At 37.3% G+C, this 27,220-nt stretch overlaps 5 protein-coding genes across 8 annotated transcripts in view; 3 read left to right on the top strand and 2 right to left on the bottom strand.

The window, feature by feature from the left end:
* LOC111783379 (nitrate regulatory gene2 protein-like) overlaps positions 1 to 5,800 on the top strand; it is an 8,207-nt gene extending 2,407 nt beyond the window's left edge. Inside the window, exons 2-5 of the mRNA XM_023664308.1 lie at positions 165 to 349; positions 1,344 to 1,567; positions 4,213 to 4,543; positions 5,174 to 5,800. Coding sequence (XP_023520076.1) covers positions 165 to 349; positions 1,344 to 1,567; positions 4,213 to 4,543; positions 5,174 to 5,629 — 1,196 coding nt within the window. The 3' untranslated portion in view covers positions 5,630 to 5,800. The remainder of the gene's footprint in view (positions 1 to 164; positions 350 to 1,343; positions 1,568 to 4,212; positions 4,544 to 5,173) is intronic.
* Positions 5,801 to 9,630: 3,830 nt separating this feature from the next.
* LOC111783378 (WAT1-related protein At3g30340-like) lies at positions 9,631 to 11,667 on the top strand. 3 transcript variants are annotated; one of them, XM_023664306.1, is made up of 7 exons: positions 9,631 to 9,892; positions 10,121 to 10,238; positions 10,366 to 10,428; positions 10,504 to 10,620; positions 10,702 to 11,107; positions 11,192 to 11,343; positions 11,458 to 11,667. In XM_023664306.1, the coding sequence occupies exons 1-7, from the start codon at positions 9,880 to 9,882 to the stop codon at positions 11,618 to 11,620; spliced, it is 1,032 nt and encodes a 343-aa protein (XP_023520074.1). In that variant the 5' UTR covers positions 9,631 to 9,879; the 3' UTR covers positions 11,621 to 11,667. The 3 variants fall into 3 exon arrangements, with proteins under 3 accessions (XP_023520074.1, XP_023520075.1, XP_023520073.1); XM_023664307.1 differs by having other exon boundaries at positions 9,632 to 10,016; XM_023664305.1 differs by having other exon boundaries at positions 9,632 to 10,238.
* Positions 11,668 to 12,244: 577 nt separating this feature from the next.
* Positions 12,245 to 13,614, top strand: LOC111783377 (cell division cycle protein 123 homolog). The gene has a single exon (XM_023664304.1). The coding sequence runs from the start codon at positions 12,323 to 12,325 to the stop codon at positions 13,334 to 13,336; it is 1,014 nt and encodes a 337-aa protein (XP_023520072.1). The 5' UTR covers positions 12,245 to 12,322; the 3' UTR covers positions 13,337 to 13,614.
* A 352-nt stretch (positions 13,615 to 13,966) lies between these two features.
* Positions 13,967 to 23,502, bottom strand: LOC111783375 (DNA damage-binding protein 1a). 2 transcript variants are annotated; one of them, XM_023664303.1, is made up of 20 exons: positions 23,486 to 23,502; positions 23,178 to 23,400; positions 22,483 to 22,531; positions 21,927 to 21,986; positions 21,725 to 21,816; positions 21,121 to 21,172; positions 20,896 to 20,958; positions 20,643 to 20,692; positions 20,287 to 20,362; positions 19,547 to 19,756; positions 19,317 to 19,423; positions 19,097 to 19,205; positions 18,557 to 18,757; positions 18,214 to 18,429; positions 17,429 to 17,539; positions 16,590 to 16,865; positions 15,897 to 16,177; positions 15,352 to 15,703; positions 14,981 to 15,265; positions 13,967 to 14,853 (listed from the first exon to the last, which is right to left on the bottom strand). In XM_023664303.1, the coding sequence occupies exons 2-20, from the start codon at positions 23,279 to 23,281 to the stop codon at positions 14,272 to 14,274; spliced, it is 3,276 nt and encodes a 1,091-aa protein (XP_023520071.1). In that variant the 5' UTR covers positions 23,282 to 23,400; positions 23,486 to 23,502; the 3' UTR covers positions 13,967 to 14,271. The 2 variants fall into 2 exon arrangements, with proteins under 2 accessions (XP_023520071.1, XP_023520070.1); XM_023664302.1 differs by lacking the exon at positions 23,486 to 23,502 and having other exon boundaries at positions 23,178 to 23,479.
* Positions 23,503 to 25,022: 1,520 nt separating this feature from the next.
* Positions 25,023 to 26,491, bottom strand: LOC111783374. The gene has a single exon (XM_023664301.1). The coding sequence runs from the start codon at positions 26,198 to 26,200 to the stop codon at positions 25,250 to 25,252; it is 951 nt and encodes a 316-aa protein (XP_023520069.1). The 5' UTR covers positions 26,201 to 26,491; the 3' UTR covers positions 25,023 to 25,249.
* Positions 26,492 to 27,220: the final 729 nt, after the last annotated feature.

Here is a 27,220-nt window from a genome sequence, read left to right as displayed (position 1 = left end):
AAAAAAAAAAAAAAAAAATAAAAAAAAAAAAAAAAAAAAAAAAAAAAAAGAAGACCATAGTTTCTTTCATAAGTTCTATTTATTTAATTCATCATCAGACATGTTTTAGTTCCCAGTATTTTTCTGCAAATCTCTTGAGCAATTCTTTAACCTATGATTTACAGGGAAGAGAAGCAATTCTGCTAAGGTCTTTAATGCATTATCACGGAGGTGGTCATCTAATTCACTTCAATTTACAACTGATACAGTAGAGTTTCTTGGTCCCAATGAACCGTGCCGGCCTGGAGCTCATTGCATCACTCTAAAAAAACTTTATGCAGCAGAGCAAAGACTTCAAAAAGACATCAAGGTAAAAAATATAAGAACCGTGCTGATATAAACTGGTGTGTGAAATCTCAGAATATATGTTTTATTTGTCTCGTCGTTGTCATAATAGTTATAGGCTATGACGACTTGTGTCCAAGAGAAACAGATGAAAGCAAAAAAGTGAAATGTTGTATAAAATTATATGATCTTCTTGTTGATATGAATACCATCTTTAAGATTAATATATGCTTTAGGAATCATTGAAACTCTTGAACGTTTAATGGCGTGTACCATGTACTGTTTGAGAATGAGAAGTGGCTAAGTGCAGTTCAGTGTAGACTTGTAAAGCTCTGTGAGATCCCACATCGGTTGGAGAAGTGAACGAAACATTACTTATAAGGGTATGGAACCTCTTCCTAGTGGACGCGTTTTAAAACCTTGAGGGGAAGCCCTTCAAGGGAAAAAAAAAAAAACAATATCTGCTAGCAGTGGGTTAGGGCTGTTACAAACTCACTTGCCAAAGCGTAGTTTAGTGTAGACTTAAGCTCACTTTACGCTCAGTTAGTTGTTGCTGGGAAGTTTAGTAGAACATTGGAACAACTGTTTTCGTTCATCAATATATTTTAATTGAATTCGTGTTTCTGAACTGGAGCCTACGGGCTACTGCAACTTCATGTACAGACCTCATTGCTTTTTAATTGCTTTTTCTCTTAGATTGTTTTCGAAAACCATTGCTTTAGTATGAAATGATGCCAATTCAACGCAGTTTTGATTGCNTTTTTTTTTTTTTTTTTTTTTTTTTTTTGTAATAGTTGTTGTGTTTTATGTGTGTATTTATGATTTATATTTGTATATTTTTTCTTATTGGTTGATGGTCTTTCTTCTCTATTAGAGGACCTTCAGAAAATAGATATACAGTAATTTTATTTCTTCCCAAATTTAAGTAAGGCTTGTATATGATTCTGTATCCTTCATAAAGTTTTATTGAGATTTTTTTTCATGTTCTTGTTTCTTATAATTTTTTTTGTGTTTTACAGGAAGAAAAAGGTACCATTCTAGAGCATGAGAAGAAAGCTTTGCTACTGCAGAAACAAGAGGAGGAACACTATGATTGGACCAAGACTGAGAAAACTCGTCAGGCTGTTGAGAGTTTGGAGTCTGACATAGTACGTCTACGGCAAGCTATAGGTGAAGATTGTGCTTCTATATTGGCGCTAATGGATGAGGAACTATATCCACAACTGGTTGCTTTGACTTCGGGGTAAACGCACATATGTTTTAATTGAGCCCCGGCGAGAAAATCTTATCTTCCTTTATATGCATGTGCATGGATATTCAACCGTGTCACTTTCTGAATGAAAATGAACAAAGATTTTTTTTCTTGTTCTCCTCGGTTTTTGTGAGATCCCACGTCGATTGGAGAGGGAACGAAACATTCCTTATAATGATGTGGAAACCTTTCCCTAGTAGACGCATTTTAAAATNGTGAAATTGTGGGGCCAGTTGAAGAGGAAAATTGGGCAGAAACTAGGAGTGAATTTGAGGAAGAGGATAAGAAGGAAGAAACTGTAGAAGATGTCGTGAATCCAGTAGCTAAGAGTCTAGAGCAAAGGGAATTGGTAAGCTGTATTTCTTCTACGAGTAGCTTGCATATGAAGGTCGCAACAGACATGGGCATGATATCATGGAAAAGAAAGAAAACCTTGGGAGCCGTGGTCAAGGAACTCGATGAGTATTTTCTTAAAGCATCAGGTGGTATAAAGGAAATAGCTGTTCTCATTGATATCAGCGCTGGAAATGATTTTCCCCCACTTCATTTCAGGGAAAGCAAGAGTAAATACACTCTTTATTTATCAACTTCTTTGCCCCCTTTGTGCAGTTTATCTCATTTTTTACTTTCATACTTGAAGTTCTTAGAAATTGTTGAAAATTATCCATTTTTTCCCAAAAAATCTTCAAATGGTTTGGTTTTATTTCTTCCCTATGGTTATGGCATCAAGAACCTAGACACAAAATTGTAAGTTTGAGATTTTATCAGATATTTTATACATTTCAAGAACCTAAGCATTTATTAGATACTTGTTTAAGTTGAGAGACTTATTGGACACATCTCTAAAAGTTTAAAAACCACACATGTAGCTTAATATGATCTTTCATAGTGTATATGCACCAGAAGCCATGCTTGTTCTTTTTGGGTAAATCCATGTCAGTCTCAGAGAAATTCAGATGGAAATCCTCTGAGACTTATTATGCTAGTGAAATTAAGTCGACAATCTCGAGCTGCCCTGTCTTAAGACGACTGGACGATTATTTTGTTCATCTTTAACTTCATTTTTTCATTATTTTGTAATTTTCTCTGTATGATCTAGAAGTTTGTCTGTTGGTTAAAAAAAGAAAAAAAAAAAAAAAAAAAATTTTTTTTTTTTTTTTTTTTTTTTTTTTTTTTTTTTTTTTTTTTTTTTTTTTTTTTTTTTTTTTTTTTTTTTTTTTTGTAATAGTTGTTGTGTTTTATGTGTGTATTTATGATTTATATTTGTATATTTTTTCTTATTGGTTGATGGTCTTTCTTCTCTATTAGAGGACCTTCAGAAAATAGATATACAGTAATTTTATTTCTTCCCAAATTTAAGTAAGGCTTGTATATGATTCTGTATCCTTCATAAAGTTTTATTGAGATTTTTTTTCATGTTCTTGTTTCTTATAATTTTTTTTGTGTTTTACAGGAAGAAAAAGGTACCATTCTAGAGCATGAGAAGAAAGCTTTGCTACTGCAGAAACAAGAGGAGGAACACTATGATTGGACCAAGACTGAGAAAACTCGTCAGGCTGTTGAGAGTTTGGAGTCTGACATAGTACGTCTACGGCAAGCTATAGGTGAAGATTGTGCTTCTATATTGGCGCTAATGGATGAGGAACTATATCCACAACTGGTTGCTTTGACTTCGGGGTAAACGCACATATGTTTTAATTGAGCCCCGGCGAGAAAATCTTATCTTCCTTTATATGCATGTGCATGGATATTCAACCGTGTCACTTTCTGAATGAAAATGAACAAAGATTTTTTTTCTTGTTCTCCTCGGTTTTTGTGAGATCCCACGTCGATTGGAGAGGGAACGAAACATTCCTTATAATGATGTGGAAACCTTTCCCTAGTAGACGCATTTTAAAATCTTGAGGGGAAGCCTAGAAGGGAAAGTCCAAAGAGGACAATATCTGCTAGCGGTGGGCTTGAGCTGTTACAGATGGTATTAGAGCCAGACACAGACGGTGTGCTAGCAAGGACGCTGGCTCCCAAGGGGAGTGGATTGTGAGATCCCACATCGGTTGGAGAGGGGAACGAAACATATCTTACAAGGGTGTGGAAACCTCTCCCTAGCATATGCGTTTTAAAACCTCGAGAGAAAGCCAAAAAAGGATTATCTGGGCTTGAGCTGTTATGGATGGTATCAGAGTCAGACACCAGGTGGTGTGCCAGCGAGAACTCTGGCCCCAGGAGGAGTGGATTGTGAGATCCCACGTTGGTTGGAGAGAGGAACAAAACATTTCTTATAAGGGTATGAAAATCTCTCCCTACCAGACGCGTTTTAAAACCTTGAGGGGAAGCCCAAAGAGAAACCTCTCCCTTGCTTACCACCATGTGCCTCTGCACCCCTAATGCTCCCTTCCCGGAAGAAGAAGAAAAAAAAAAAAAAAGGAAATTGGTGACTTGCTGCTTGCATCTACTCTACCCACTAAATATTTTCATCCTCATTCATTCTGTCCTGTTAAGGGAGTTGCTTTGCTAAAACTATACTCAAGCTAAAATAATCTCTCTGCCTTTGGTCTTTTGGCAAATATCTGTGTTCTCTGAGTCTTAAAATTATCTATTATCGTCCCTTTTCATTTTTCTGCTTCACTTTTGTACAGGTTATTGCACATGTGGAACATAATGTCTGAATGCCATCAAGTTCAGAATCAGATCTCCCAGCAGTTGAACCATCAAAGTAACAACCATGATGTGGATCTAAGTACAGATTACCATCGCCAAGCCACGGCTCAGCTCGCAGCCGAGATAACTGCCTGGTACAACAGCTTCTGCAATCTCGTGAAATATCAGCGAGAGTACGTAAAAGCCCTCTGTAGGTGGACTCAACTTACCGACTTCCTTGTCGATCATGATAGACGGAGTGTTTGTGCATCTGTGGTTCTTAACCTCTGCGAAAAATGGCAGGATGCCCTTGAAAGATTACCTGACAAGGTACTTATCATAGAGTAAATTTTAAGTTTATGAGTACTTTGACCTTGTTCTGATGATTAAAGGTATGAATCACTGGAGAATGTTGTCATTGGAAAAAATGTTGATCTTTTAGTTCAAAGTTAGCACAAATTTTTTTAAAAAATCAATTTCAATCTTACTTGAACGTATCTTTTACTTCAGGGTAGGAAATTAAACCACATATTTTAAACGCTAAATTATGCTGATTTTGGCCATAATTGAGCATATTTGAAATTTATCTTTGGTAGAAGATAAGATGCTTCTTTGACAAGTCATACTTTATATTATTCTGCATGTCAAATCATGTGCTGAAAATGGTAATCTTCTTTTATCTTCCTTTAACTATTAATTTATATTATTGTGTGTGCCTTGGTTGGCTCTGCTTTGTTGCGGGCTTCCTTTTTGTGTTACTCGCTTGTATTCATTATTGCCATTACTGATAGATGTAATTGGTGGATTTCTCTACTCACCAAGTGAATGTTGTGCCTCTGCCACCATTTTTGACTTAAAAGACATTGAAAATTGGCTTACTTTAAGTAGGTTTATGTGTTTTTCCTATTTACTTCGCATGAGAAGCACCAAATTTCTATTCCCTCCCCGTCTTTCTTACAGGCAGCTTCAGAGGCCATCAAGAATCTCTTGTCAGCCATAAGCTCCCTAAAACTCCAGCAAGTGGAGGAACAGAACCTTCAAAGGAAATACCAAAAGCTGGATAAGAGACTTCAAAAAGAGATGCACTCATTGGCGGAGATGGAAAAAAAGCTAGGGAGAAGCTTTCTGTCTGAAGATGGAAATGACAATTTGAGCCACAAGAACCCTTTGATGCTAAAGTGTTCAAAAACTGATGCCTTGAAGAAACTTGTCGATACTGAGAAGGCCAAATATCTGAACTCCGTCCAGGTCGGCCGCGCCATGACATTAAACCATCTGAAAACCGACCTCCCCAACGTTTTTCAGGCGCTTATGCGATTTGCTAGCCTCTCTGTACAAGCCATGGAGTGTGTTTGTAGTAGTGTTACACCACCTCAGGAATGTTGTGATGATGCAACAGTGAGCTCTACAAACTGAGTTTATTAGCATTTTAGGATAGCAATGGCCCCAAGAACATGTTCTTATTGACAGAAACTTGCTTTGCAGGTTCTTATTTTTTGTTGGATCTGAGTGTAACCATTACAATTAAACATGAAGTCCAGGTTCATCCAGTCCCTGGTTTGATTGGGGGACACATTTTTTTCTCAACCTGCCTCCAACATATTATCAAATTTATTTCAAAATGTGAGATCCTACGTTAGTTGGAGAGGAGAACGAAACATTCTTTATAAGGGTCTTGAAAACCTCTCCCTGGCAAACACATTTTAAAAACCTTGAGAGAAAAGCCCAAAGAGGATAATATCTGCTAGCGGAGCTGTCACAAATGGTATTAGAGCTAGACACTGGACAGTGTGCCAGTGAGGACATTGAGCTCCGAAGGGGGGAGGACACTGGGCGATATATCAACAAGGATGTTGGGCCCCAAAGAGGGGTGGATTGTGAGATTCCACATTGATTGGAGGGGGGTTCAAGTGCCAACGAGACGCTGGGCTCTGAAGGTGGGTGGATTGCGAGATCTCACATCGGTTGGGGAGGAGAGGTGGATTGTGAGATCCCACATCGGTTGGGGAGGAGAATGAAACATTCTTTATAAGGGTGTGGAAACCTCTCCCTAACAAACGTGCTTTAAAAACCTTGAGAGGAAGCCCGAAAGGGAAAGTCCAAAGAGGACAATATCTGCTAATGATGGGCTTGAGCTGTTACAAATGGTATCAAAGTCAGACACCGAGTGGTGTGCCACCAAGGACATTGAGCACCGAAGGGGGGGACATCGGACGGTGTATCAACAAAGATGTTGAGCCTCGAAGGGGAGGGGGGTAGATTGTGAGATCCCACATCGATTGGAGAAGAGAACGACATCAATTGGAGAGGGGTTCAAGTGTCAACGAGACACTGAGCCCTGAAGGTGGGTGGATTGTGAGAGCCCATATTGGTCGGGGAGGAGAGGTGGATTATGAGATCCCACATCGGTTGGGGAAGAGAACGAAACATTCTTTATAAGGGTGTGGAAACCTCTTCCTAGTAAACACGTTTTAAAAACCTTGAGGGAAAGCATGAAAGAGAAAACCTAAAGAGAATAATATCCACTCGCGGTGAGCTTGGAAGCAATATTCTTAAGTGAAACTAATTAGGCCATTTGAGTATTATCTGAAACTAGAATTGGACGACTATGCTTCTAAAATCCACCTCCAATGCTTAAAATTCAGTCCAAAAATCAAACCAAAAACTTCTAAAAAAAAAGGCCTATGATTTTCCTTTTCGCCCATAGTATATCCCATCAAAAAAGTAAAGGAAAACAAACAAACTTTATAGGCCATAAACAGTGAAATGTCATTAGGCAACAAAATGAGTTTTCTTGACTTCATTGGTTGAAGAAAATCCATGGGGATTTTGACCATTTTGTTCTGATTTGCAAGGTGTGGCTCTAATAATCACACTTCCCATCAGTCACTATCTAATATAAGAGGCTTTGGGAGACAGTTCTTAGTGCCAATGGGAGAACGTGATAAGCATTGCTCAGTTCTCTGTTACCAAATAATCACACTCCAAATTCAATGTTTCAGCCAATAATTTGAGGGAAAACTCAAGAACAAGCCTTTCCTAATCATATTGACAACCCTCTTGCAGTCCCCTAACAATAAAAACAGAGCTCAATGGGATGCCTGCTGCTGTGTATTGATGGTGCTTCTTGACTTAGTTGAAGCTATCTGTTCATCTTTTTTTACTTGAAATGATGCTCTTTTGTAAGTTCAAATTTAAAACCAAAGATGGATTAGTGACAGGTTTAAATAAACTTTTGTTCCATATACTTCGTGGGGAGTGCCTTCAAGAATCAAATTTAGAATTAGATGCATTATATTTGTACCCACCAACTATTTTATTACACCCCATTAAGGTAATATAATATATGATGCTTTGTTTGATCTCATTAAACCATTAATTCTTTGCCCTTGAAACTTTTATTGGCATATGATTTTCTCCAAAGAAAAAGTTAAGGTGGGTATCTCTCCATTTAGCTTTAGGGAAAGGGAAAAGGGGTAGAATCTCGGTAATTGCCAGGAAGTAGGATTTTTCATGTTGTTCTTGTTGAGGATTGTTGGGAGGGAGTCCCACGTTGACTAATTTAGGGAATGATCATGAGTTTATAAGTAAGGAATACATCTCCATTGGCATGAGGGAAGCCCAAAGCAAAGCTACTAGAGCGTGGACAATATCATACCATTGTGGAGATCCGTAATTCCTAACATGGTATCAGAGTCATGCCCTTAACTTAGCCAATGTCAATAGAATCCTCAAATGTCGAACAAAGAAGTTGGGACCCTCAAAGGTGTAGTCAAAAGTGACTCAGGTGTCGAATAAAGGGTGTACTTTGTTCGAGGACTCCAGAGAAGGAGTCGAGCCTCGATTAAGGGGAGAGGCTATTCGAGGGCTCCATAGACTTCAGGGGAGGCTCTATGGTGTACTTTGTTCGAGGGCACTTGGGGTATCGTTGGTTGTTCGGGGGGAGGATTGTTGAGTTCTTCTTCTTTTATGAGAAGCCCAAAGCAAAGCTATAAGAGCTCTAGAAAAACTGGCTTCCTTGTTCATGAAGTTTGAGAAAGGCTCAGACTTCAAAAGCATCCTTGTTCCTCAGAGAAGATTTGGAAAAATACAGACCAATTGCTTAGATTTAAACTGATTCTACTCGTTCAACTCGTACATAGCTCAAAGAGTTGTATACGAAGTTGAGATATGTCCATGTGACAAACAAATCGTTAACGAAATACCACATCTTGAAGTCCGCTTTGCTGCATCACGATCATGCTTCAAGTACTGGAGAGCCTTGTCATAAGAGCTGCAGAATCAAAGTATTTTGGCAAAGATCATTTTGGGCATATAATGGGAGGATCAACCATTCAACTTTGCCTCATGTCACTTCATATTGTAAGTGCAAGCACAAATTTGACTTTTGAGCCATATATAGAACTAGAGGCAATCACTCTCACCTAACAAGCATTACCACTTCCAAGCTTCATAATGCTCATACACTCCTAACACTTGCTACATGCGTATCAGGCACTGCTCGTAATTACTATACAATAAGTCAATACGGGTCCAACCTTTGTTGAGCATAATAGACAAATGCAATAGTGATAACGAGAGCGAAATACATAAACTTGTTGACTTCGAATGACCTTATCGTATCTGGGTTCCATATTTTCTAAAAAAAGACACATCGTCATGTATGTGTTGTGTCTTATACTGTAATGGCCCAAGCCCACCGCTAGCCGATATTGTCCTCTTTGGACTTTTCCTTTCGGGCTTCTCCTCAAGGTTTTTAAAATGAGTATGCTAGGTAGAGGTTTCCACACCCTTATAAAGGGTGTTTTGTTCTCCTCCCCAACCGATGTGGGATCTCACAACCTACCCCCCTTCAGGGCTCATCGTCCTCGCTGACACTCGTTCCTTTCTCCAATTGATGTGGGACCCCCGCCAAATCCACCCCCCTTTGGGGCCAGCGTCCTTACTGGCACACCGCCTCGTGTCTACCCCCCTTCGGGGAACAACCTCCTCACTGGCACATCGCCTAGTGTCTAGCTCTGATACCATTTGTAACGGCCCAAGTCCACCGCTAGCAAATATTGTCCTCTTTGTGCTTTCCCTTTCGAGTTTCCTCTCAAGCTTTTTAAAACACGTCTACTATGGAGAGGTTTCCACATCCTTATAAAGGGTGTTTCGTTCTCCTCTCCGACCGATGTGAGATCTCGCATATACGATTCTCTAGTCTATATCGATGCTTCTTAGATTCTCATAATGTATTTGGATGAAATATATTCAAAAGGAAACGACTATGGTGTTTCGATTTCAAGTTCATGAAACCACTAAGCCTTTTGGAGTGCATATATCAGATCTACCAAGCATCCATTACTTTCTTTATTTGTGACTATACATCTTTTTGTGAGATTTGACATGTTGTTCTTCAAGTGCCATGGAAATAGATAATAAATGGGAGAGGATTTTTATTTTGTTTCCAAGGCAAATATTTGATTCCAAGATATTAGACAGAGTTTCTCGGCTGTAGTTGCCCCAGCTTTCTCTATCTCCCTCTAACTCTTCAAAGATGCTCAGCACTAAAGATTAACAAGAAAGGGCATCATGAGATTATAACAACCTTGCTCGGTCCTTATAGACTCACGCTGCATTTCAAACGTCAGCGTCGTGACGATTCATGAGCTTACTCCAAACATATGACTGTTAAAGGTTCCATAGAAAGGGAGCAGAGACAAAAACTGATACAAGATGCTTTCATAGCAGTGCTACAAGTTTTACTGTTCTAAATAATTTCCCTTTCCCTATCAGAAAAAGGCTAAGCTTATATATATGCGTGTGTTTTCACAACAAAAATCATAGTTCATAAGCTTTTGGGCATAAAAGGTGTAAAAATGAAGCCTGTTGTGGTAATGCTTTCAATAAATCTTGCTCTTGCAGGTGTGAACATACTACTTAAGGAGATTCTTAATGAAGGCATCAGTCAGCTACTCATCGTCGTGTATCGACAGACGATTTCCTCTCTTTTTTTGTTGCCAATAGCCTATTTTTGGGAAAGGTAAAGGCACCTTGGTTCATACTAGACACTGCATTTTCCTTCTTACTTGTCCAAGTTCTTCTTTGTTATGCGAAAAGCTTTTAAATGATTCAAAGCTATAGAGTTCTCTGTTTTTGGTGAAATGCAGGAAAACCAGACCTCAGCTTACAGCTTACATCTTATTCCTCCTTTTCATCAGTTCCTTACTTGGGTTAGTATAGGCATCCTTTTGTAAACTTCACCATAAATTTATGATGTTTTTCTCAGTAAAGATACACTAATGCAGGCTAACACTAACATTATACCTATTCCTAATTGGTCTGCACTACACATCTGCAACTTTCTCTTGTGCATTTCTCAACCTGGTGCACGTAAATACGTTCGTTCTAGCCGTATTACTCCGGTGCGTACCGAAACGAATCATAGTTTCATTTTCTTTTCCAATGTGATGATAGTAGTAACTTTGGTTTCAAAATCTTTCTAGAATGGAAAAAGTGGACATGAAAAGCAAGGGTGGAAGAGCCAAAGTGCTTGGGACTCTGGTGTGCATTTCAGGAAACTTACTTCTGATTCTGTACAAAGGAATGCCGTTGACCAGCCCGGGTTCAGCAACTGCGAAAACGAACGGAGCTCGTGTAACAGTTCAAGCTGAAACACCAGGAAAGTGGCTAATAGGTTCATTGGTTTTGACTGCAGGCTGCTTTATGTGGTCCTCTTGGTTCCTTATGCAATCAAGAGTTGGCAAGGTTTATCCATGTCAATATTCTAGTACCTGTATCATGTCCTTCTTCAGTGCCATTCAATCAGCTGTTTTACACTTGATTATAGACAGGAAGAACTCCGTGTTCATCGTGAAAGGGACGTTCGCTATCTTAAGCCTCGTATATGCTGTAAGTATCAGTCTTTTTTCTCCCCCTAACCTATTTGTTGCTAAATTTGTTTGATATTTGATGATGTTGTGATGGGCTTAACAGGGATCAGTGGGTTCAGGGCTGTGCTATGTGGGGATGTCTTGGTGTGTGAAACAGAAAGGGCCAGTTTTTACAGCTGCTTTTACTCCTTTCATGGAGGTTTTTGCAGCCATATTTGATTTCTTCATCTTGCACGAACAGATTCATCTAGGAAGGTCTGCTTTGTTCATCTTTTTTCTTCCTATTTCTTGATCATCTAGGAAGATTCATCTAGTGTGTGTGGCTTGATTAGGACCAAAAAATTGCTGAAAAATGTGATGCTGTGGCAGTGTTTTAGGGTCAGTGATGATCATAAGTGGAATGTATATCCTTCTGTGGGGAAAGGACAGAGAAGCAAAGGAGTGTGCAGTGAAGCAAAGGGTATCAGTGGAAGAAGGCTATCGTAATTCAAACATACCAACCACAAGCACAGATGCAGTGGAGCAGATATAAAGTTCCCCAAGTTTTTTTTTTTTNTTTTTTTTTTTTTTTTCTTTTTTCTTCAATATTGAAAGAAAAAAAAGTTCTTAGCATTTGATTGAAAGAATCCAAATAAATATAGGATGTGTTCGTTATAAACAGACGACAGATGATAAGGTTGAGATAGCTCAATTGGTTAAAATGATGTAAACCTATCTTAAAGAGATTCTCGTCTGACTAGACCTTCAAATTATTTGAACTCTTTCTGTGAAATAAGAATATATATTTGATTCCAAAGAATTAATAATAGAGAAATACAATCATATATTTTAAAATTTCATTTTAACCCGAGTCATTAAAATAAAATATTACATCATGAACTAAAAAAATAAAGAAATATATTTTATTAATATTTTTTTAATATAATATTAACAAAAAGTAAATTATTCAACGATTTAAAAAATTATTGAAACATTTATAAATATTAATTTTTTTAATCAAAATTTATTGATATTCTTATGGGATATAATTATTAGTTCAACCCTAATTAATACATCTCTACAATTCGAAGAATAAATGATTTTTCTTAAATAATTATAAATAAATAAATAAATAAATAACTAACCTTGGTTGCATATATATTTGGGGGTATAAAAGCTTCCGAGAGCGCAGGGGTTCGTCTTCCCCACGAGTCTGCCCTAGCGAAGAACTGAAAACCAGTGTGGCTGCAACCAAATGAAGCAAGAAGAAGTTAATCGCTGCCAAATTCAAGAATGGTATCCAAAATTCAAATCCTTTTCTATCAAAACCCTAATTCACGAGCTTCCAGAATCTTTCGTTCAGTACCTTCTCGACGATTCTGGGCCTTTCCTCCTTCCACTTTCCATCTCCAACGAGGATGCTCTTCCTAACAGAGTCGTTAATCCCGAGGATGAAGAGGATTACCAGTTGAAACAAGGATCCGATGATGAATCGGAGCAATCGACTTCTCCTCCTTCGTTTCCGGAGCTTGAATCTGACGTTAAACAGTCGATTTTGTCTCTTGGCGGTTCCGTCTTCCCTAAGTTGAACTGGAGCGCACCGAAAGACTCTGCGTGGATTAGCTCTACCGGAACTTTGAAGTGCTGTTCGTTCAGTGAGATTGCGCTCTTGCTTCGATCGTCTGATTCTCTTGTTCATGATCTCTGTCACGCGTATGATTCCTGCACCGACAAATCGTCGTCGAGGCCGTCGAGATTCTTCCTTGCGCTGCGCAAGTGGTACCCGTCACTTCGGCCAGAGATGGAGTTTCGTTGCTTCGTGAGGAATCGGGACCTGGTTGGCATTTCCCAGCGTGAGGTCACAACGTTCTATCCTGCTTTAGTGGAGAAGACGGAGAGCCTGCTAGAAGTCATCCGAGAATTCTTCATCGACCATGTGAAGTCAAGCTTCGAATCGGAGAATTACACGTTCGATGTGTACGTGACGAAAAATGAAGCTGTTAAGATAGTGGATTTCAATCCATGGGGTGCATTCACACTTCCATTGCTGTTCAATTGGGAGGAATTGGAGGAGCAGAATGAAGAGGTTGATTTCAGAATCGTCGAGAGCCGGAGGGCGGTGAGGCCAGGATTGAAGACTGCGGTTCCATTCGATTACTTGGACACGAGCCCGGGAAGTGGTTGGGACCAGTTTTTGAAAAATGCCGATCAAGAATTGCAGCAGCAAACCAGGGATGATGATGATGGATTGAATCCCCATCTCCATTGAAGAACATGAATGAGCTTTAAATTTGTTTCCTATTATTGAAATGAGGAAACGGAGACATGTTTGATAGGGTTTTGTTCTTGTATTATGGCCTTAAGTAAGTTTAATAACCCAAAGTCGGAGAACAATTTGAGAGCTTTTTGCATTTTAGACAAAATGCAAAAAATTGAAAAGGTTATGTGCTAGTGTCGCAGTTGCATGATAGCGGGACAGTGATTGTGCGTCAAAACTGTGTGAAATGTGTGATATTTGGACTTAGCAAACAATGTTGGTCTGCTCAAGACTTTGAGTCTCGTGTGAGAAAAATGTTTTAAAAAGAATGTTATATAAGCTAAAAGGGAATATAAAAAGAATGTTATATAAGCTAAAAGGGAATATATCATATCATGTCGAGTAGAAAGAATAAGAAGAATGGATATAATTAGTCACATTCCCTATAATACGTTTTGGTATATTTTTATATCAATTTTGACATAATTTTGATGATCGGTCATACACTCCTATATTGACACAACAAAAAAATAGTAATATTCTATCTAACATGAAGTCAAGTAAAAGGGGTTTATAATGAGTATACAACTATAGACAACACGTCCAACGGACATCAAACAAAGACAAGAACATTAAAGCTGGTAGTTATCAAACTAAAGCTGCTGCTTTCACCAAATATTGAAAATAAAGTTTGCATAAATTCCAATACTGAAGTTGCCAAAGGTCTTTTAGCATCTTGAACACTATGCTTTGGGATAAAGCAGAGCAGAAGAACCGGCTCTATGAACAAGGATGAACAAGATAAACAGCACATCAGTATAGGATTCTTGTACCAAAAGACTAAACACGGGTAAACCCAACAGTGATCTCAAATCCAAGCGTGTAATTCTGGGGAGATCAGAAACAATGAATAAATAAAATTGATTTGAAGTGCAGACCCGTTCGAATCAATGTAGCCTTGTCAACTCTTCTACTCTCTTGCAAAGCTCCTCAGCCGAAACGCCCATTGCCCGAGACACATCTTCCATTTTACTGCGGTTGAGGTCAAGGAACGACTCTATTAGATCTCCGTCCAAGAAATTTTTAGCTTCTGCAGTTCTCTTCTCGTTGTTGAAAGACCTCCACTGCTCATGGCTTAGTCCTCCCACACCCTTAATCACTTTCCTCAAGATGGATTGGAGTTTCTCCAAGAACACGTATTGCTCGCGAGGTAGTGAAGCGATGACCCCAATTACGCCATTGACAGAGCCAAAAATAACGGTTGGAATCTGACCCACTTCGGAATCTGGTAAGCGCATTACAAGAGAGCCATGTCGGAACCGGTTAACAAATTCACCAAGGTGGTATTCACCAACCACCTCTAGGCGGCTGCGCTCCTCGTCAGTTGCTCCTTCGCTGTTCTTTCGAACAGTGAAGAGGTTGAAGTAATTTTCAGCACCGAGGTAAATGTCGTCGTCGAGAATTTCAACTGCTGACATCCAATTTGCATTGTAGTCACGAGCTCTCTCCTCAATAGCACCTTCCTCATGCTGGTGCAGAAGTAACAACAATCAGCATTCAGAATTACACAAACAAATAAAGCTACCAAATTTATGCTTCTCTTTTGTTCTTGCAGCTAAATTGAAGACGAGCACGAGTTACGGGATAGTGTCTAACCTTGTAGATTAACAGGGATATGGACTTCATCAAATCTCCGACAACAATGAAATCGCCACGAGTTTGCACATAGAGAGCAAGTATGTGTCCATGGTGCCCACATTCAGATTGTAACTCACGAGTACCGTCATCTCGAAGTGTCCATTTGTATAATTGAATTTTTTGGTTAATAGCAGCCAGCAACTTTCCATTGAAAGCATTCAAGGAATAAACAGATCCCTTGGTTTCCTTCTCAGCAATAAGCTGTAGCTTACCTTCCTCCACAACAAACACCAATATCCGGCCCTGGAATTGAGAACAGATAACAAGAGATTAGAATAGATATAAAGCTCCTACTCTCAGGTTTTAAAATATACAGCCCGTGCTAATACCTTGGTTGGTTCGTTTTCTTCCGGCATAACATATGCAGTTCCAACACAGTAATACACATTACTATCGTCTGAGAATGAGCAACTAAGAATAGAACACCCATACTCATAAGTGTCAAGTGCATAGGTTGAGATGGACTCAAAGGTTTGGTCATCTAATAAGCGAATAAAATGCATTTCAGTGTCTTCGGTGCCCGATTGGTTATATCTCAGACTGCAAATAGCAAATGTTCTGGACTGCTCCTGATGGCAAATACGGCGTGCATGCTCCCCAAGCGGGATAGAGCGGATATGAAGCTTTTGAATATCATCGATGGTGCCGATTGTGAGTTCCCCTTCTTTTGCAATTGCAAGGCTGATAACCAAAACAAGAATAGTTGGGACAAAAAGGCATTAACCGACAATCCTCGAACTTATTTCTACACATCGTATTACTTTTAAACAAAATTACAAACAAGTTCATAAAATTTTAGAGACAGATTCTGAAACTTGAGAGCCCTACATACAGAGACTGAAATTCTTCAGCAAACAACACAACCAAGAAGTACCTGTCAGGAAAAGCAGCAGAGTTGAAAGGACACATATGGCTAACTTCCTTCAGATTAACATTGCTGTAAAGTAGTTTCTTGTTACTGCTATAAATGACTGTAGGTCTATCTGATGCAGCAAATACATGTGTAGCATTCTTGGACGAAAAGGTACGGAGTGTTATAGGTTGGGTTCCAAGAGAAACCTTTTTCCTGTCCATTAGCTCACAAGCATTTGAATTTGTGTTCAATATAAAGTTCAACAGATGACCATCTCCAAGAGCGCACAGCAAGTAAGATATCTGAAAACAAAATGACACACAAACTTCATAAACAGAAAGTAAGCAAGTCCGCAAGTTATTTCCTTAGAGCTCGAGGATAGTGTTCAACATAATGAATAGATCCAATTCAAGTTAGGTCGTAAACGTCAAAAAATTATTGGATAACATGGGTTTTTAGTTAGCATAGGCAAGACTTGATAATACAAAATCTTCAATTAACACAGGATAAAATCTAAAGAAATAAAATTCCCTCCGGCCAAAAAGTAGGTGACACGATTCCATAATAAGTTTCGGAATACATCAAGAGCATGAATCTTCTTCCATCCCACAACAACTCGTCCATTATAATAATCATTCACATTACAGAAGCAGATTTGACCTAACCAAACCAAATAAACCAAGGTAGAAACAAGGGAAGAGTAAGCACACATACCCCTTCAAAAGTACAAAGAAGAACTGAACGAGGTATTATCTCTCCTCCCAAATGTTCCTTTGTAAGGAGATTCAGGTCAGGTAGCGAAAATATTCTGACACTTATATCTGTCCACATTCCAACTGCAGCAAGCTGACTATAATTTGGGTTGTCACCAATTGGGTTGATGTCGAGACAGGAAATCTCATGCTCTAACTGTATATGTTTCTTTTCAACCAATAATCCGTCGCAAATTTCTAAATGAACTAAAACACCACCGCCTGTTGCCAATAAAACCTGGTGTTTAAGAGATAAGAAATCATTAATCACCTTTTCTATAAATGACAAGACTTAATATTAGAAAACATAGTATTAAAAGATAGAAACATGTGCGAGATAGATATGTACAATTTTTAAGAGTTAAAATGCATACCTAGAAGAAGGATCGTTTTGCTGATGGTTCTCATATTGTACTAGCTTGCACAACTTTAAATATTTTGCTAAGAATCTAAATTTGAACATGCTTCAACAAATGTAATCCAAAAGAAGATGGTAAAAAGCATATCGATGAAAATGATGTAATCTAAAAATCACTATTCCTGACAAGCCTCTCTGTATATTTGTTCTTGTAACTGGGAAGTTGAGATGTCAAAAGCCCAAAATGAAGGACTTTCATAACTCGTCGACCACAAAAGTTTCTCTGAGTTTCTATTTTGTAATAATGATTTTTCCCTTAAATAGCTATCCAAAGTTGAGGCATAAAGGGGAACAGCAAAACGGCTTGTGCAACACTTCCACAAAATTCATTCAAGCATAAAGAGAAATGACTTAATTAAAGTGACAAAAATAAATTAACACACCTGGGAAGCATTAGCAGTGGCAACATTGATTGAGTAGTTAGATGGTGCATTCCATTCATTGCGAAGTTCTCTAGTGGTAGAACTAACTAATCTTACAGAACTTGAAGTAACCTGACATAGCATTTGCTTGTAATTAGCAGATATCTCAAGTTCAAACTTCAGTGATTGAGGAAAAAAAATCCAACATCTAAGAAAGCAATATGATAGAATTTAGATGATACATGGGAAAGAACCAATTTTGACCATCAGCTGGATTCATCATTGCATACACCATTAAAACGGCAATGAAGAATGACCAACCATGAGAAATATATCTGGGTAAGTATGTAAATAAAAGTGACAGACATAATCAATTTCCAATTAGGATTATGTAGGCCTGATGAGCTAAGAGTCAAGAGGAATTGTTTTTTAGACATTGACCCATTCCTGCCTCCAATCACAAATTTATAAAATATTGTCAGTTTTAATGTCATAATTACAGGAAACTAACAAAATATATGTTCGTCTTACCACATGACATTGAATCACAACCTAAGTAAAACGTCTTTCAGCTTGATTAGAATTTTAATTTAAAAAAGAACACCGCAAGGCATTCCAGACCCTGTCCCCACCAGATTTTGTTCAGACGAGAGATGACTTGGAGTATAGGCCAGGGACAGGGGTTTCAACATGCACCTATTAGAAACAGTGATTAAAGAAATCCATGTATAACACCTAACCAAGTAATTTTTAATGAAAAATTGCCAGTTTAGTCAATTCTTTAGTTACTCAGAGAAAAAATTTACCTGAACAAGTTGATTAAATAATGCATCATGGCAGAACAGTGTCTGCACTTGGGAGTTGAAACCTTCTATCTCTGTTTCCTCCAATTCATCCTCAAGATTCATTGCCAAAATTCTAGTTTCACTGATAAAGCTTACAACGAGAAATGTATCAAATGGATCATCAGTAGAAGATCTCAATGACCACATTCCTTTTATTCCTTGAAGTTCCACAGATGCCTACAAAGGCCACACATAATTATCACATGACATCCATCTGGATTTTCGTGACATGAAACAGAGAAATTTGTATGGATTGAATGAAGATTTATCACAAACATTAACATAACTGATAAAATTGGCAAACCTGTTCGTTAATTCCAATTCCGTTGCGAACTACACGAAGAGAACCGTCCTTATAAGCACCAGAGCAGGTTACAACCTGACCTTGGCCTTGCCTCTCAAGGTCTACCACACAAAAATCAACAATAGGCCCCAAGTTGACATACCTCTCCAAAACTTCTACATATGATCCTTTGGCATCAGGTTGTACATTTAGCTTAACAAGCTGCATTTGCACCATCACACAAAAATATGTTATCATCTATCCAACAACCCAAACTAATTACCCATTTCAATGTGCGCTATGCCAAAAAACTATCGAACTGTATATAACTGAGATGGATACATCATATCAATCCCTGTATGCATTCTCAGTCAATCAGTTGTATACATTCCTATCAAATTCGGAGGTAGCACCGACCTATGTTGGGCAACATCCCATAACATGAAAATATTCTAGTTAAAAAGTGATGATGAGTCAAGAATTTAGAGCAAAATCTATAAGAATAGTTTTACCAAAATTTACACTAGAGAAGGTTGATAGATACATTTATGTCTACCATACCTGAGAATCCCCATAGCTTGACCCAATATATACAAAAGCGTTATCAAGATATGATATGGTAGAGGCAATAGATGTTTCCCCCAACAATTCAATCTTAAGTCCAGTAACCCTACAAATAGATACAAATGGAAAGGTCAAGATCCACAGAAACAAACATGAAACTTTGAACAATTAAGGATGTCACGAAAACGCCATGAAACTTTGAATAAGGATTAGTTACCTTTCTTTTTCATGAGTTATGACAAGAAGGTGAAGTAGACCAGCATGATCACCAAGCAAGTACCTTGAACCATCAGCATCAACCCTTCCATATGCTCTGGTGATGGACTAGAAGTGAAAAACTTATAAGAAAGTAGGTCAAGGAAAAAAGGTATCAAAAGTCACAGCTTAGAACTACAGAGATTTAGTATTAGATATCTAAAATACTAATAAATTTTAGCAACAGCATACAGGTCTAATAGGTATTGCTTTAAATGCTGTGGCACTGCAGTAAACAATTGTCTCCTCTCCAATAATGATGACACCACACAGTGGTGGAGGCACAGGTATCAGGACAGCAGCCCCATTATCGAGATTGTTCTGGGACCATGGACCTTCAACAAAATCCTTATCCTTTAGAACAACCTCATAGGTTTTAACATGCCTAGCATCTTTGTTATCCTGAAAACATAAAAAAGAACAGTAAGCACCACAAAATCTTGCCAAGGTACATTAGAACATGTGGATAAAATATGTAANAAAAAAAAAAAAAAAAAAAAAAAAAAAAAAAAAAAAAAAAAAAAAAAAAAAAAAAAAAAGAAGCTGCCTCTTTATTGCGCCTATCACACCGAGTTCTTCAAGTAGACTGTTCACTCAAATTATGACAGAAACAACAGAAGACCATAAACGTCCCCTTAGGAAATGATTTTACAAATCTCACCCATCACAGCCAGCATCATACCACACGCAGGCTTGTTCAAGATGTGTTTTGCATTGTGCAATAATTAAAACCAACCAACCAAGACATGAAAATATTTCAACCACTTTCATCCCAAACAGCATTATATACCTGCAAATTTTTTCTACTAACGTTGTGTTATCTTCAATTCATAGTATACATGTAGAGATAGAGAGAGAGAAAACTGAATAGAAAAAAAAAATTTAATCCATTACCTCTGTTATAAGGGAGATGAGAAAGGTAGAATAGATACCTGGTAAAGAACTACAATTGTAGGCCTTGAACAACCATAAAGAAACTTGATATCCAAAACTTGAAGTTCCTCAAGCCTGAAATAAATAGCCACAAAAGAATAAGCAGTAGCCAAATGAATCAAGACAACAAAACCTTACCTTACCAACTAACAAAATAAATAAACAAGAAACGTAACAAATTATCACACAACTATCACTAGTTATTTCATAAATAATAAGTTGCACAAAACAGGAATAGATGGCAGATGTAGAGAAAATAATGGCAAAAAATAACCGCCTCCCCCCCAGGAATGTCTTGATTTTATTTGAAGGAAATTTCATAATTAACCCAAGGCCAGTAATCTAAATTGAGTACCTAATGTTAAATGCTTCTTTGAGCTGTCCTTTATTGTCAAAAGGAATTACCTGGCAAAAGAACAGATGACTTTGTTCATAATCCAAAGTGGTCAAAGTGTAACAGATATTTGAAAGCCATGGTGAGTATTTCGTGAAAAGCCAGAACATAACAGGTATTTGGAAATTGAAAACTATGTTGAGTGTTTATTTGAAAAGTCCCAACACAAATAAAAGACAAGGATATCTCATTGACATCTATTAAAATTACACACCTTGAACAAGCCATCATATAAATGAAGTCCAATCAATCTACAGTCTGGGTCTATAATACCAATCTGCAGATGAAAGAAAAACCATAACCAAAACATGAAAGAAACTCTTCACATGTTCTGAACTGTGTTGAAATACTATAAACTTGTAAAGAAAAAACTAATAAATTAGAAAACATGACAAAACAAATGAGCAACAGTTTGAAATGAATCCTAGACTGGAGGTACCTGACCACTGTCAGTAGGACGCCCAATGCGATCTGAGACGTCCCCCATTGCCCTGCCAGACATGCCAAAAAAATTGTAAAGATAGAACACTTTGAAGCATATTACATATACAACAATCCAAGTTTAATAAATTTTATTGAGCAAGTAGAAAATTAAAATTTCATTTTAGGCCTATTACTCATATTCTAACTTTCTTCAAGGATCAATGGATTAGGCCTATATCCACGGAAGTAATATTCTGATCAATTATACAAAAAATAAAATCTTTTTGGTAGGATGCAATTTCAATCTATTATTTAAAATAACTAAATAAATAACTCAAAAGACATTTAATAATCAGAGATACGAGAGTCTTTATTAATTATTAGACACATCCAAAACTTGCAGAACTTCTTAAATCCCACTTCACAAAATGAAAGAAATGTAAATAGGAAAGCAACATGCTCTTTAGGTTTTTTTATAGTTTAAACAAACGGACTCGCATGAAAAGAAGATAATGAAAAAAACATGAAACTAATTTACAAAAACTAGAATAAATACAATCACATTAAAGGAAGAATAAAGGGGGGAGGATGGGGAAAAACAACTATAGAAGTACTTGAACCTTGTAATAAGCTCCGAACTCTCGGTATCCCATTGAAGAACACAGAACTTGTACCGCTCAGTTGCTATGAAAAGAAAATCTTGTGCTTCCCCCTATTTAATACATGGAAAAGAAAGTCACAAAAAAAAAAAAAAAGAAAAAAAGAAAAAAGGAAATGTACATTGAATATTGATAATCAGGGCTTGGAAAAGATATAGCTCACGTGTGGGCGAAAAAGTTCCAGTGTTGCAATCCTCCCGTATATTGGAACATCCAACATAGGCTGCAGAGAAGATGCAGCTAGTGAGGATGGACCATGTGACCAAACCAAGGTACACAACTTCAAAATAGTATTCATTCAGAGCTTTCAATCCTTGCACTTGTGGTGAGTAACTCAGAAAAATTGATAAATCATTTCTTTCTTTCATATGACCCTTGTATTTGTCACATGAAGTATGAAAAGTTTTATACAATATCGAAAACTTCGTACCATTACTAACCAAATGAAGTAGGTGGCAGTTTCATGGTTCAAAATGGGCAATAACTATTGATAACTTGACGTAGATATAAACTTATATGGACTATATCGTTTCATATCAATTGACATAACTTATTTCAACTTCAAACTAAGATAAATGAGCATATCATAAATAAAAGTTTTAGGAATCAAAAATTCAAAGCCAAAAGGAGAAAAAGAAAAACTGAAACTCTTGAAATTGAAAAATCTTCAGTTCCCTATAATTGAATCGTTAAAGAAGCAAGAGAAAGAAGGGTGATACCTGCAGGCCTTGAGCAGTAAGCAAATGAATTTCTATGCGGGTACATTTCCTGAGACCAAAATTTAGGTGTGTATAACTTAATCCGCATCGCATTTCATTCTTAAAGTAAGTCACAACGACAATAAGAAAGCCTTATACGACAATGAAATCAAATAACATGAACCCCGGCCAATCTGAAGCATCTATGGTAGTTGTTTCATTCTGAAAATTGAATTATTAAACCGAAGAAACCCAAACACACAAAAAGTCTACCGTGTACATACCAAAAATAAACCAGGAAACCATAGACCGGGCCAAATGGAGAAGGAATTCATTGTACATAATGACGAACAAACGAGTATTAGCGGAAATTAAGAAGCCTAGAGAGTAAGAAACTGAATTTCTAAACTTGTTGGGCCCAATTTGAGAAGCATAAACCCTAACTCGTGGAAAAAAAAAAAAAAAACATATTTCCGACTAGCTTGGTTTATTACCAATTTCCATATGATCTGCATAAACCCTAGCTCCTATTTCGACTATCCGCACAAAAAAAAAAACTCAACTGACCAAAAAAAAAAAAATCGAACTTGGTACGATAGAATCAACAGATTAAGATAAGAACATACAAACAGAACATGTGATCCAATTCAAGCCCTTCAAAAAGAACCGTATGAGTATGAATTAGAGACGGTGAAAGTAGAGAAAAGGAGGCATACGCTATAATGAGGTTGAGCTCCTGGGGGCCGGTGAAGTTGCCGACGCAGGAGTGAGTGACGTTGGTAGGTTTGTGAGCGGTGACGACATAGTTCCAGACACTCATCTTTAACCTATGAAGGTTGCGATTGTTCCGTAGGCCAAAACCCTACCTAACAGTTGCCGCTCGATAATGGCTCTTTATTGTGCGTTACAGAGAAAATGGCCGGACGGCTCAGCCGACGCCTACAGAAGAAGTAACTACCAAATCAGCGATCAGAGGTTTCAGGCGAGAAGAAAGAACCAAAAGAAAAAGTATATAAGAACTAACAAATTAAGTTGTCATCAATGAAATCATACGGAAAAAGAAGGTTTATATATATATATATATATATATATATATATATATATATAATTTTTAACCATATTTGAGGGCTAAAATCGTCTGACTTAAACAAAAATTTGAATCGTTACTCCGTCGTCTTGATCATTGTTATATAGTTCTATATCTTCATTTTCGTTTAAATAGTAATATTTTTTTATTAAATTTTTGCACTTTTTATATTTTATCTACTTATTTAGAGAATAATAATTTTTATTTAGGTGATTTTGAGTCGATTTTAAATACAATCCAAAGAAAATGGATATATATATGGAGTAGTTTCTACTCTAATGCAATTAGGGTTTTCCTATCCTTCTCCATTGCTTCGACCCGAGGAAGGTTGGCTCTCCAATGCGAGAGGTCGACAAGGCTTTTGTGGTAACGAGTTGGGAGGTCGTGCATTGGCTCATAAGATCATTTGACAAGAGTATTATTGGTTAATATTGGACAACAACTAGAAGGCATTCAAGTGGAAATGTTACAAGCATCGGTGCTTTGCCAACATACCTCGACAAACTCTTGACTCACTGAGCACATGCGTGGTCTCCGCATAGTTGGGGTATTGATCTTCTTGGATTGTTACTCCCAAGGTACTCAATTCTACGCAACTAAGTACAAGAGCCAGGTAGTACGTTACTACAATGCTTACATAAAGCTACAAAGATTTAAGATAAGGGTTTCATCTTTTAGAAGGTCATTGTCACAACGTGCAAGTAGACTAGGTGAGCCCTCAGGCCAACCTAGGAAGGATCGTACAATATGACCATGCTTGGCAATGACACTTATCGTTTAGGAGACCTTTGTGATTAGGACTATCGCTTCCCTAGACTGTCAAGCACCTCATACTAGCATTACTTAGCATTCTACTTGTTGTTCGACTTAAATATTTTTTATTATCGAGAATGAAAGAGCGACCCTTGAAAACTTTCTTATCTCTACCATTGCTCCGTACTGCCTTAAATTAATCGACTAAGTCTGCAAGGGCTCCAAATTGCCTTATAACGAAGCCACTCAACCCTAGGCTAGTGAGATAAATGTCAAAGAGGTTGAGTCAAACAAACAAAACGTGTGATAATATAAAGTAATCAATCGACTAAGCTTGCAAAGGTTGCGAAAGCCACTAGACCTTTGACACGCGTTTGGGCATGTGGGTGGCTATGAATTGGTTATCCAAAAGATGACTTAACACGAGCTGAGAAAACAATGACAAGAAACCTAGAACCAATTCACGTATTTTTAAAATATTGAAGGACTAAATTACAACACCTTCGTAAATTTATACCAACGAAGGTAATCTTTTACAAATATAGATAAATCAAGCATTACACACGAGTAATAAAACCACTAATCAAGAGACTAAAAACATAATTAATATATATTCTAAAGTTTAGGGATATTATAATATAAGTTGATTTTGTGTAACAAGGTTTAATTATTAATGAAATTAATGACGTCATAATTTAAATAAATTTCTACACATTAAATAAGATAAATTGGATTACATATGAATCTAATCCACGAAACCAAACGCTCCAGATACATTGTCAACTGTCATGATGCATGGTCAATCAATACATACATACATGTGTACTATGTAGAAGGCACGTGACATGCACGGTATAATTAAATGAATGAATGAATCAATTAATTAATTAATTAATTAATTAATTAATAGGCTAGTTTTGGAATTAATTAATGTAATTATTATTTAAATTATTCCAATTTCCACGCATAAAGGAAAAGGCAGAACTCGGACTGGTGAGACGAATTCATGCTCCGAGTCGAGTAGTAAATACTGCCGTCGTCGCTCGGCTCCAAGCCGCCGCCGCCGCCGCCGCCGCCGCTGCCGCTACCTTCCATGTCGCTCTCGGATTCCGGTGGGGCGGGTTTGAAAATGAACAATCCGTGACCCGTACCCGGATTGGTGAAAAGCCAATCGTGGACGTCCCAGAGGACCTGAACCGATCGCTGGTTGACGACAACCGTTTGATTGCCGCGAAATTTCCACTGCAAATTCTTGACCTGAACCAGAACGATGCCGTCGATGCTGATCCACATCTCGGGATCTTTAGCGCCGGAGGAGGAAATCTCGACGACAATATCGCATTCCTTACGGCGATCGTCGAATCTAGCCCTAGTGGAAAAGCATTTCTTAGCGAACACGTTTTCCTTTTTGTAAATCAAGAACGCTTCAACGAGCGCAGGTCTGGATTTGGTTCTTTTGTAGGCTTTCTTCTTGTAATCGCCTAAGAGCAAGACGACTTCCTCTTCGGCGACTAAGGCGACGTAGAAATCGGAGTAAGGTTCAGGTCCGGAGGAGAATTTGGCGGAGCGGACATCCCAATAAATGTCGATTTGACATCCGTCTAAATCTAGGGATTTGTAGCCCTTTTTGCTCCAGAAGTTCCAAGGCTTAACGTCGATTTTGTAATTGCAATGGAAATCGCCTCGGAGACTATGGATGGTGACGTTTAAGGTGTGGTTCATGAGATTCTTGCACCATAGAACGGTGACGTTGCGCCAGAATCCGGCGATGTTGGCCTGGTAGAAACAGGTGACGGTGCTCTGAGCGGTTTTGGTGGTGATTGGTTCTTCGGTGATTTTCTCGGCTAATGGAGGGGGATTAGAGAGGGATTGGGAGCGCATTGAGCGGCTAAACGACATGGCTGGAAGTGGAAGAAGAACAGGAACAGAGGAACAATTGCATGGAGGAGGGATTGGGAATGATTCATTCAAGCTTGGATTTGGATTTGGATTTGGAATTGGAATTGGATTTGGATTTGGAGTGGCTGATTTCTTGGTTTGGTTCTGGTTTTTGGGGGAAGAAAGGGGATATGACAGAGTGAAGATTAGGGTTTTGTGGAGAAATTTTCTGAAGCTCTGAGGTGGAGAAGGAGGAGGGAGGTTACGGGGGAAGAAAGGGGATTGACCTTTGACAGATGTTTTTTTTTATTTTTTTATTTTTTTATTTTTTATTTTTTTATTTTTTATTTTTTATTTTTAATGTTTATCCATTTCATCCTAAAATTGCAGCTTCTACTTTTTACCTACTTTTTCCACCTCAAATCTCAAAATTTTCCTTCTAATTTTAATTTTTTATTTATAAATAATTTAGATTAACAAAATCCAATTTAAACCGTATGAAATTAATCAAAGATTAAAACTATACATTAAACTTCAAATAAAAATTAATATATTCTTCTATAAAATCAAATAGTTTTGGATAGGAATTATTAATACTGTGTTTAAAAAATATTTTAAATTTTTTAAAGATTTAAAAGTTTTTTAAAAATTACCCAAAGTTTCATTAAATTCTTAATTTTTTAAAAAAAATTAAAAAAAATTGCAAAAAACACGTTGAACTTATTTTTAAAATTTTAAAATAACAATATTACCTTAGTCTTTGTGCTATATTTAAAAAATATTCATTAATTTTAAAAAACAACATAAAATAATTTGAAAAAAAACATTTTAAATTTTTTTTATCGTTAATATATGAACAACGAGCGTCTTATAGATTATTTCCAAACTTTTTAATATTATTTTAAAAGCTCATTGTATTTTTGAAACATGATACTAATAGCAATGATATTTTTTAATTTTTTAAAAAAGTTTTAAGTATTTTTGAAATAATCTCCAAAGTTAAAAGAGTTTTTTTTAAATATTTTAAAAATTAAAAGAGTA

This window comes from Cucurbita pepo, chromosome LG20 (assembly GCF_002806865.2).
Source record: "Cucurbita pepo subsp. pepo cultivar mu-cu-16 chromosome LG20, ASM280686v2, whole genome shotgun sequence".
In the NCBI taxonomy this organism is placed as follows: domain Eukaryota; kingdom Viridiplantae; phylum Streptophyta; class Magnoliopsida; order Cucurbitales; family Cucurbitaceae; genus Cucurbita; species Cucurbita pepo.
The sequence above is the reverse complement of the archived record's forward strand: the minus strand, read 5'-3'. Positions and strand labels throughout refer to the sequence as shown.

What these genes read in the sequence shown, in the direction of transcription:
- LOC111783374 (XM_023664301.1), bottom strand. Translation starts at nt 26,200, where the DNA reads ATGTCGTTTAGCCGCTCAATGCGCTCCCAATCCCTCTCTAATCCCCCT.
- LOC111783378 (XM_023664305.1), top strand. Translation starts at nt 10,075, where the DNA reads ATGAAGCCTGTTGTGGTAATGCTTTCAATAAATCTTGCTCTTGCAGGT. An exon ending in TTCATCAGTTCCTTACTTGG is followed by an intron (nt 10,429 to 10,503) that starts GTTAGTATAGGC and finishes ACACTAATGCAG; the next exon opens with GCTAACACTAACATTATACC. An exon ending in GAACAGATTCATCTAGGAAG is followed by an intron (nt 11,344 to 11,457) that starts GTCTGCTTTGTT and finishes ATGCTGTGGCAG; the next exon opens with TGTTTTAGGGTCAGTGATGA.
- LOC111783377 (XM_023664304.1), top strand. Translation starts at nt 12,323, where the DNA reads ATGAAGCAAGAAGAAGTTAATCGCTGCCAAATTCAAGAATGGTATCCA.
- LOC111783375 (XM_023664303.1), bottom strand. Translation starts at nt 23,281, where the DNA reads ATGAGTGTCTGGAACTATGTCGTCACCGCTCACAAACCTACCAACGTC. An exon ending in AGTTCGGAGCTTATTACAAG is followed by an intron (nt 21,173 to 21,724) that starts GTTCAAGTACTT and finishes CATGTCTGGCAG; the next exon opens with GGCAATGGGGGACGTCTCAG. An exon ending in CCACTGCTAATGCTTCCCAG is followed by an intron (nt 16,866 to 17,428) that starts GTGTGTTAATTT and finishes CTTAAACACCAG; the next exon opens with GTTTTATTGGCAACAGGCGG.